Below are 10,976 nucleotides of genomic sequence, written 5' to 3'. Positions count from 1 at the left end.
CGGTCATCCGCTCGCCGCTGCGGACGTCCCTAGCCTCGCTGCGGAGCGAGCAGAGCAACGGCGCCCTCCTGCACGACGCCGCCGCCGACAGCCCGGCCGGGACCAGGGGGGGCTTCGTGCTCAACTTCCACACCGACCCTGAGGCTGCGGGCGTCAAGAAGAAAGGAGGCCTGTTCCGGAGAGGATCCCTTCTTGGTAGTATAAGACTTAGGAAATCTGAGTCCAGGTCATCGATATCGAGCAAGCGGAGCTCGGTCAGGAGCGATGCGGCCATGAGCAGAATCAGTTCTAGCGATGCCAACTCTACAATCAGCTTCGGCGATGGTGACTGTGATTATTGCCCCGTGGAAGACCACGTTGATGCCACCACTACAGAAACCTACATGGGCGAATGGAAGAACGACAAACGCAGTGGTTTTGGTATTAGTGAGCGTTCAAATGGTATGAAATATGAAGGAGAGTGGTTAAACAACAGGAGGCATGGGTATGGATGTACCATGTTTCCCGATGGTACCAAAGAAGAAGGAAAATATAAAAATAATGTTTTGGTCCGTGGAATAAGAAAGCAGCTTATACCAATACGAAACACAAAAACTAGAGAAAAGGTGGACAGAGCGATAGAGGGTGCACAGCGAGCAGCTGCCATGGCAAGAACCAAAGTGGAAATTGCAACTTCAAGGTATGTCATTGCAAACTATGTTTGTTCATCGCTGAATTTTCAGAAACAAAAATGTGTTACAGTATGTTGATGAAAAACTCAAAGGTGTAAATGTCTTTTTTGAGTACTTGTTCACCTCTCAGCTTTACATGTGTAAGGCCACTGACTTCAGTGGCGTTGCACATGTGAAAATTAGAACTTAGCTAGTGGAGTACAGATGTTTGCATATGTGCCATAATATACTGTGAAAGCAAATTTCCATTCTCATGCATTTCTGCTTTCAACCTGAGAGCTGCTGCATTATGCCTTCAAAGCTACTTGGAGTACTGGTGAGGAACCGTGGAGAATGTTTTGGGGGATGTGAGGTGAAGATTGGATATCTTTCCATAAACAGGCTCCAGTTACATTTACTGTGTTGATGTTTTTTTGGGTAGCATCTGAGACTCTCTGAAGTTGCCTGTTTGATGTTGAGCATCGTAAGATGCATCTGTTTATCTGAGAGACTGTGGTATGAACAATGAAAGAATAATGATCAAGGCTCTTGTGCTTAGAGGCTGTTGATTCAATTACCAGGGCGGTATCTGCTGAGAGGATTACGAGGACCCTGGTTTTGAAGCATGCTGCTTCTGCAGTCTGAATTCATCTGGATCTTGGGACCACCACTTACAAACAGAAGTGATTGTTGTCTCCCCACCCCCTGACAAGTGCCTGAGATGGGAGAAGTGTACAGGAATTAGTAGTGGGGGGAAAAAGTCATTTTCACTTCAAATTCCTAACCAAAAACCAAGCAGAGCTGTCTGAAATAAAATCATTACAAATGAAATCAATATAGTCAATTTTAATAGGCTTTACTATTAAGTCTGAGAACTCTTGAAAAAGCTATTTAATTTTTAATGCATTCCAGTAAGTCTTGGTGGCCGTTTCTGTGTTGTTTGGTTTAGTTTGTTTCCTTGGACAGGCTTTTCTTGAAATATGTTACAGACCAGAAAGAGAGCGCAGAAATGTGCATGAAAGAAAATCTTCATGCTATTTTAGAAAGAGGATGACACATTACGCTTAGAGCTGAACAACTGATTCCTGATTTAGTGTGGTCACTAGTGTGTGCTCAGTGACTATCTTTTTCCTGACAGTCATAAAGTATACAGAAAAGGCCAAAAACTGCATTAAATGGGAAAGCTTGAATACATGGATGGCTCATAGTGAAAAGTACTTGGGACACAAGCACGAAGAATTTGGCACAGTGTTAAAGAACCTTTCTGAGTACTGGTCACCTCAGTAACTGGAGGGAGGCACATGCTGGGTTCTGTCTATAAATACACGTGAGGCATGCCATGGCAGCGTACCTTACTGGCAAAGCAGAGCAGCCACAGCTGACTGCCAGAAATTACAGGGTCCCCTTCAGGTTCTGTCAGTATGTAACAAGTCCTAGCTCTGAAAAAAATCAGGTGATGGGATGCATAGACAGGGAGAGTCAACACTTGGAGTCCATTTAAAACTATGAAAGCTGTAGTCTAAGACCATGAGGTTACAAGGCATAGTAGCTGTGCTTTCTCTTTAAGAAGGGATATGTCTCTGAAGTGTTTTGTTTTCTGTTCCTTCCCTTCAATTTTAGATGAAAGACAGAGTTCAGATTGCTTCTTTTGGAACAATCCCTGAAAATTATGTTTATTTCTTTAAAAGATGTTTTTGAAAGTGCAACAACAGAAGTCATCAGTTGTGCAGCTGTGGACCGTGGGCTATTCCTTTGCTTTTTTTGGCTGAGAATCTCTCTGAAACAGTCCTGTGACTACCAATGTAGATCGCAAGATTGCGCATTCAGGTTTCTTCTCTCCTAGTAGCTTTTGCACTAAGTGTACTGACAGAGAGTCAGAGAGGCCTGACACCCGATCAGGCACCCTTGGGTGTAAAGATTACATTAGCTTCAGTTGTCGATGCCTGTTGGATTCACTAGTAGGGGTGATGCAACTCTCTGAATCATTAAAGTTTTCAGGACTGCCATTACTGTCGATCATCATAAGCAAGGCCGTGGCATTATGTGCACTAGGGTCTGTCATACCAGGAGTCAGTAGTGGTGACTGTCTTAAGACCAGATCAACTGGAAGAGATTCTAGAAGAGCACTGAGGAAAAAAGTTCTGCTTTGAACAGTTGCTAGGTTCTAGGTTGACCAGATCAGTATGGTTTCAGGGTGAAAGAACTTGCTTCCTCACTGAAACTTGAGGACTAGCCTTGGTTTGTGACTGCTGTCTGAGCTATTCCTATATTGCTAATATATCAGTTTGGAAAAAAAGCAATGTTCTTGCAATGTCTGGCATGAATGTGAGGATGGTGGTCTTGTTTGTTTCCTGATCACTACCACACAGAAAAGTCCAGGAGGAGTGGACTTTTTCTAATTCTCTTCATTTCTCTAAGGTGTGATACAAAGGTGATTCTTCCTGTGTGGCATAACCTCACCACAGAGTGGTCTGCAAAACCTTCTGTATTTCAGAACTGGCATATGTCACCAGCCGTGCATGCTTACTGTAGATTTCCATTCCATTAGTGGGAGAACTCTGTAGATAGACCTTTTCTTACCCCGGAAACCACTGAGTGTCCAGGTTTCTGTTCCAGAGAACTAGAAACCTTGACTCTTAGCCACGTACCTTCCCTTTCAATGCAGCTTTGAGTTGTAAGGTGCTCTTTCTGAATTGTTTATTCCCAAAATGTTTGCTCAGTCAAGTGAGACCAGGCCATGCCCCTCTTTGTAGCTCCCTGCTGGTCATAACAGGTTTGGCTGGTAGTTTGACCTGTGACAGATGTCCACACAGTCATCAACAAGACAAACCACTGTTTTGCTTTATGTTCCCGATTCTTTTTTTTTTAATGTCTAAAAGTCCTCCTTAATAATGTGTAGACTTTCTTTACCTAAAATGGTAGTTTGAAAAGAAAAATCAAGAAATTTTTGAAGAAAAATCTGAAAGTTGGGTTAAATGTTGCTTCTCTGGATCTGAATTTGCATTGGTTCTCCTGACTCAGCCTTTGGGTTTCTGAGGAATTTGTACTGAGGTGTTTCATAAATAATATCGGTGATATCAGGTCACAGAATCATGTGATGCACAGAAAGCTGCTGTATCAGGGAAACAGCACCCTCTGCTACACAGATCTGTACCAAAACAGATTATAAATTTGCATGAATAAAAATTATTTTTAAATGATAGCTCAGCTTCACAGACTTGTGTTATAGTTTTACTGACTATATTTAAGACAAAATATTAAGACACAAATTAAAAATTCCAGAATTTTAGGAATTTCAGAAGTTTAGTAGTTCTCCCTTCATCACAGAATCACAGAATGTTAGATGATTTTTTAAAAAAAACAAACAATTTCTAATATTTTTTTTATTATAGGCAGTAATTAAGTCAAATTCATCTTTAACCAGTTTGTGCAATCAGGTTTACTCTATATGCCTTTTTTGGGTCTTGGTGTCTAACAGAAAAAGCTGCCTTCTAGAAATTTATAATAAATTGTTTTCATGTTTGCTTGAAACAACACAGAAATGGGCCAAATGCTGGAAGTGCCCACTGGGAGATGCCAAGAAGCACCAAGTGTCCACTCAAACAAGCATCAAATAGAAACTTGTTTTGGTACCAAATAATTCTCACTGTAGGGATTTTTGAACTTCCTTCTCATTGTTGTCATGTGTCTGATAAACTGTAGAGGGATACCTCCTTTGTAATGTGAACTGGAGTTATATTAGAGCTTTTCTTTCCCAGTGTGAAAAACACTTATGTTCTCATTTAGAGGAGCTATTCAGGGTACTATTTTGAATTTGCCTTTGTCAGTACTTACCATGGTAGAGACGGTAACATTTTTGAATTAATTTTCAGAGTTAGAATATAAACTCACCTTCTAGTACTTGCTATCACTGTTTTTTTAAATCTATCAGTCCTGTATGTAAATATGTAGCACTGGAAGCAGAAGGAATGTTTGCTTCCATAGAACTGTTCATATACCAGGTTCTTGAAGTCAGTGTGATGGGCTCACAGCTGAGCAACTGAGTTCTAAGAGCATGGCTTTTTTTTTTTTTTTTTTTTTTTTTTTTCTAGCAAATGCTGAACTAGAAATTCTTCTTGAAATCTTGACTCTCCAAAGAAAAAACTTTGCAGGGATGCAGAGAGACAAGAGAAAAGTACAGTAAGACTAAGAAATATGAGTCAGAAGATAGTGTGTGAAGGGAGAAAGAAATCAAAATAAAAAATGTTCCCTTGTTGATATTTTCTGTGCACTCCATTGATCTTTGAGGTTCTAAACAAGCAGGATAAAGAATTGTATCTTCTCCTTTATTTTTTCCCCCCCAGGAACTAAATACTTTTAATTACTCCAAAGTTGTAAGTGAGTTTTAAGTAAGGTGCACTGTCATAATATGCTGTGAGAGCTTCTGACCACCTTGTAAGCAACACTGTAATGGGCTTTCACTGCATGAGCACCAGAGGCCTGGTGAAAGATAATGGTGCCTTTGTGTCAGGCACTGCACAAACAAATTACCCTGTCTAGAGATCTTGTAGCCTGGGAAAGTGGCAATGCCCTACAGATGGAAGGAAACTGCCAAAAGACTGTGATAGGACCCAAGATCAAGATAACAGTAAAATTAATATCTTACAACTAATAACATGGAGCAGTTCCTCCTTGCTAATGAGCTGCCTGTGCTCAGACAGCAGTGACTAGCAAGCCTCCATTAAGCAGAGTGCTGGAGGGGGATTAACTGATGGCTTTCCTGCAGTGATTTCTATTTCAGAGTATCTTTTTTAGACAGCACAATTTTATTTTTGACGTGTTTGTATCCAAGTCCACAGATGCTATGGCTTAGTTTCAGCCTTTATTTTTTTTTTAACAGAGACTGCTGAAACTGTGTTTGTGATGTTGTGTCATGAGCAGCCTGTGTTGTTGAGCACGGCTGCGAGGGAGCCTCAAGGTGGTGGAGAGGCTGCAAGACGAATGGGCAGGAGGCTCAGGATAATGACTCTTGTTTTGTTTGGGATTACCTTTGATAGCCTTAATTCAGAGTAAGTTCCATTGCTGCATGTGGCGGTTTTATGTGAAGTGTGTGGAATTGTCAGGAAGGAGTATTGAATTGTTTAGTAGCCGGTTCCTTTGTTATGTTCATCCTCTCAGCTTGACCTGAACAAACTCTGCTAGGGAGAGCTAGAATTACATGTGTGTGGTAGTGTAGTTTGTGTCCGCGCTAGATGGTAGCTGCCAGTCATTTCAAACAGCCCTGAATCATGTGTGCTGCACACAGCTTTATATGAGACAGATGTCCTGCTGGGAGTCTGTTACAGACCACCCAGCCAGCATGAAGAGGCTGATGAATTGTTCTATAGACAACTGGCAGACGATGCAGAACTGCAAGCCCTTGTTCTTGTGGGGGACCTCAACTTCCAGCAAACATCTGTGACTTAGCAGGAAAGAAGTTGGAGACTTCTCATGTTCAAGTTTCTAGTTTCTCTTCAAAAAGAAATAACCAGTCTCTCCTGTCTGTGGATGCTGGGGTGTATGCACTTGCCGCTAGCCAAAAGTAAAAATCTGGGCTTATTTTATGAATTGCAAAGCAACTAATAGAATTTTCTGAGGTTTAGTCCTTTCCCTTTGCAAACCATGAAGCTTCTGTAACGAATCCATACGTCACATTGTCTGCTCCTCCTCATGCTGAATGTTATGCCGTTCTGCACACTGCCCAAAAAAACGCTGAGATTTCAGTACGGTACCACTCGATATGAGTAAGGGTGACAGAATTTATTCTAGAATGATATGTCAGTTGCTGAGGATAGTCATATTTCTGGAAAGCAGGGGAGGAGATTGCTTTGGAAAGCTTAGCTGAGGATATGGTTTTGTGATTTATTGCTCTACTAAAGAATCTGGTTTCTGGATTTACATGTATATTTAAAAAATTCTTAACAGATTACATGTGTTTACTATGGAAGCAGCTGATTTTACAGGTTGGTGCTTCTTTCTTCTTCTTGCGTTGCACCTACGTTTGTATTGCTAAGATCCTCAGTAGTTAACCAGATACAAGAATCTTATCAAGCATGACTTGTGTTCCTCAGCTTTGCTTGTTTGGCAGATGTTTCTGGAAGGTTATCTAGCTCATGGTGCCAGACTTCCCTGGCTGTACCACTTCCCTAGTGGCAGGGAATGCTAGGTGGGTTATTGCATGTGCAGTGTGACAGAGGCTTCCAAGGAAAAGAGGATGCTGGAGCTGTTCAGACAGCTGGCTCCCTCCTGTGCTTTTTCCCAAAGGATCTTTAGGAGTGGGCATGGCATATATTATGAAATTCTAGTAGTGGCAGACAGACAGCCTTGTGATAGAGACAGCAGCTCTGGGAGTGACCAGGAGTGAGCTGCTGTTACTTCCAGAATAAGTCAGTTAGCAATCTGCCCGTGTGCTGCTCTTGGCCAGGTGTTCGTCCAGCCAGGACCCAGCCCTGGTTTGGTGAGTTGGCCTAGTAAGCTGTGAGCACGCTCAGGCTGCAGGCTGGACACTACTCCAGTGGGTCTGGTGCACAGCAGGACTTGGTTATGTGAGCTTACTTTCCAAGCATAGCACTAACTTCAGTGTGACCTTTTAGCACACGGGTTACAGGTCCTACGCTAAGAGTTATGCACCCTGGCTGCGAGTACCCCACTAGGTTGGTAGGAGAGCAGGAGTATGAGGTGGGCATACAAGCTGAGGTTCTCTCTGAGGCTGTGGTGCTGTCATTTTTTTACTGTATTGTGGAAAACCCTCTGTACTTCCATGGCTCTTGCCAGACAAGCTAACCAGCTCAGGCCCAGGACTGGCACAGCTACACAGCTTCCAGCTCTGGAGCAGACTTGTTCCCTGTCTCGTTGTGTGTTGTGTGTATTCTTCAACCAGGCTTGCACGCGGACCCTCCGCGTGTACCAAGGGCACTACTGCCTAATCTGTCTGGTCTACTTTAAGGATAAAATCTGATGAATACTAGTGTACACCTGCAGCAGTGAAGACCATGTAGCCTCTACTGAAAAAAGTAGGGTATGAACGGAGTGCTAATGTGACTAGTGGCATTGTGCAATACAGAGTGAGTTTTAATAGAACATATTATCATAGTTCCAGAGGAAGCTAAATATGTGACATTGAGTGTATCTCTTGTATTCAAGAGCTGACCTCTGGGCAGTAGCTGTGAAATCATATACAGCAGAATCTTGTTAATTCATGCTAATGACTTAGGAGACCCATCAAGGATTACTTGATTTTACAACTTAGCGAGTAAGTGAAACACGGTGGCAAAACTTCAGAGATGCACCCTTTAACAGTATAATCTCTGTTAATTTATCTTGATAGCAGCAGTTTAGTTGTAAATATATTTGCAATGTACAAGTTAATGTAGTATAATCAATGAAAGCAATTATGATTTCCTGAAATGATACTTCAGTACAGCAGCCTGTTATTAAATACCTTCAAAGGAAACAAGACCAATCAACTACTTATCACAGTGCAAGACCAGTGAAGTGGTTCTGAAGGTAACAAATGTTTTTTTAAGCATCAGTAAAGATGATCTCCTCATATGTGTCATAGCATAGAATAAATGTAACTAAAGGTACTTGGGAAAAGAGTTCTACTGACTAGCATGCTAGTAGTATGCAGGTATATATGTAGGTACAAAGTGTATGAAAAGTTTTATCTTCCAGTTGAATTACTTGAAAATTACACTGAGCAATTCAGTATTTGTTAGACTTTTACTAAAAGGAGGAGCTGAACCCTCTGTGCCTTGGAAACATCATAGATGCTTGTTACTGCCCATCGAAGCGTCAGCAGAGAAGCCTGACTAAATAAGGGGATGCATGAGTGGAGCTTATCAGGGTGAGACAGGAACATAGCCCACCAACAGCTGATACCATGCCTTTTCTGTGGTCTTTTCTGTGCCATCATCATCTCTCTCTGGCGCACAGACTTGTGTGTTTGTTGTCTGCTTGGTTGCTGATTGTACTCAAAACTTATCCCTCCAGCTTTCCTTTGCAGTTAGTTTACACCAGAAGTCATATAAGTGAGCTTAAACCCTTGGCGAGCTAAATGTGTTGAAATCTTTGTGTATGTAAAAATGCACGTGGAGTCATCAGCTTTCAAAGCTGAGGGAGGAAGTATATTGTCCCTTCTGTTTCTTCTTGCACCAAATAGTCTAGACGGACTGAATATTGTTTGATAATATCAATAAGAAATGGGAAACTTAATGCATGTGGGTGTCCCTGTGGTACTGCTGTGCACTGAAAAAATACCTGTAAGTATCCAGAACATGAAGAAAGCAAGAAAGCAAGTCCTGACGAATTTTTTCTTCCTCCCTCTGAGGGACTCATACCACTTAAATGAGCGTCTGAGCTCCCAGTGACCTTTTTGGCAATACTATTACACCTTGCATGTTTGTAGGTGCTTTTTAAAAAATCCAGAGTAAAATACCCTTAATATTCATTGCTTCAGTATCAGTTTTGCTGTTAAAGTGAGTTTAAATCTGGTTGTCAGATTTTGTCCCTGTGTTGTGCTGAAGATTTTATGAATAAAGTTAGTAGGCCAATAAATAAAGTTTAAGATCTGATGACATCTGGCCCCAAACAGTCAAACTGGTGACCTGCAAATATTTTTTGATAGTAGGAATAAATCTAAATGTGTATGCATATATGGCTTCTTCTATGGGCTTTCTGATAAATGTCAGACATTAAACACTTATAATTCCTTATGATGAAGACAAATCAATTATATTCTTGCAAGTTCAAGTCATTAAAGTGCAAGGCCAAGGATGTTGAATTACTGGAAAGTTTCTGTTCCCAAAGTGATAAATACTTTGGAATTTAGTGGGAATGTAAGACAGTAGTAAAAAATGTCCTTTGCTTCTCTCTAGTACATTTGTCATTTCTTGTTCCTCCTGACTATCTTTCTCTGCTATCTTCTCGTGTCAGGGAGGGAAGGACAGAGGGATGGATGGGCAGTGTACCTTTTTTCTTTTTTTTATTTGTTGCACTGACTTTAGTCTTTTCATATTAATCCTTTTACATCTATCTTGTGCTCAGATGTGTACCCTGGATTGTTTTTACACATGTGGCTAAAAGTAGTCTTGATAAATTTAGTTTTTCTGATTTTCCTGTAAATACAAAGCAGACATTATAAACTTCTCCACATAAAATCAGATCTAGTGTACTTCTGCTTTTCACTATACAATATATGTACTTTCTGCCACTCAGCACTCTACTTTGGCAACTCAGTATTTTGCTTATTTATTCTGAATCCCGTCGTTAGTGTCTTGCAGTTCTCACAACAGCATCATCACTGTTCACCCCCCACTTACCCTCTTCTGTACAGGAAGCTAGCTGAGGAGTGGGAGGTGCTTGGCATCCTTCTGAGAGCATTCAGGAAGTTCAAAGATTGTTATATGGGAACCTCATACTTTGTAAAAGTTGTTCATTATACTGGATGCAAAATCATACAGAGAAAGATTAAAACTCCTACAGCAGTTTAGGGAAGAGTCTTCTGCTAACTTTAAATCAGTCATAGTGCTAGGAAATTGGAGCAGCTAAACATGGAAAAAAACCAACAGTGAGGCTTTTTGGTTTGGTGGTTTGGGGTTTTTTTGTTTGGCTGGTTTGTTTTTTTCCTTTTTCTTACTGTCATCTCTTCTGTAAGCTTGGAATGAAGAGTCAGGTTTCTTACCTTCAAAATTTACTTTCCTTTCAGGACAAAGAAGGGACTTGCATGTCTGTCATAGCAAGAACACTTACCTGTGCTCACTCTTAGCTGGGTATTTGCTGGAGGTGTACCAGTTAGCATCACAAAAGAATAGAATACATCATCTGGTCCCGAGTGATTCATGTAACCCCTGGCCCTGAAAGTGCTGTTTGCTTTTTCCAGAGTTGGTCCTTTTCAAAACAGATCGATCTTCTTGCTATTCAGTAGCCTGGCTTAAGTGTCCTAATGTGAGTTAACAATTCAGTAGTATTGTTGTAAGCAATGTATTTATCAGAGGTGTCTGGTCGGTGCTGAGAGGAGCAGCTGACTGGGGTGTTTGCCACCGAGTGTGGGAAGGGTTCGCAGCAGGAGAGCATAGTAAAGCCATGAAAATTCTTTAGTCATTCAGGGTGGATTTACTTTAAGCAATTATATTAATGAATTTTATATTTTTAAGTTTTGAAAATACATTTTAAAAAATAATTGCAGTAACCATATAAATTATGAAGACTTAGAATTTCACTTTTACTAGTTATTTTAAAGCTATTTTAATCTTTATAAATGGTGGGTGTTTTTTACACCACACAAACTTGTTGTGTCTGTAATGAAGG

The 10,976-nt window shown here is 40.9% G+C and overlaps 1 protein-coding gene across 1 annotated transcript in view; it reads left to right on the top strand.

Moving 5' to 3' along the window:
• Window positions 1–5: 5 nt before the first annotated feature.
• JPH1 (junctophilin 1) overlaps window positions 6–10,976 on the top strand; it is a gene marked incomplete at its 5' end in the record, with an annotated part of 44,249 nt that continues 33,278 nt past the window's right edge. Inside the window, one exon of the mRNA XM_008944371.1 lies at window positions 6–679. Within this exon, the coding sequence (XP_008942619.1) occupies window positions 6–679 (674 nt within the window). The remainder of the gene's footprint in view (window positions 680–10,976) is intronic.

Source organism: Merops nubicus, unplaced genomic scaffold (assembly GCF_000691845.1).
Source record: "Merops nubicus isolate BGI_N331 unplaced genomic scaffold, ASM69184v1 scaffold16427, whole genome shotgun sequence".
Lineage (NCBI taxonomy): Eukaryota > Metazoa > Chordata > Aves > Coraciiformes > Meropidae > Merops > Merops nubicus.
The sequence above is the reverse complement of the archived record's forward strand: the minus strand, read 5'-3'. Positions and strand labels throughout refer to the sequence as shown.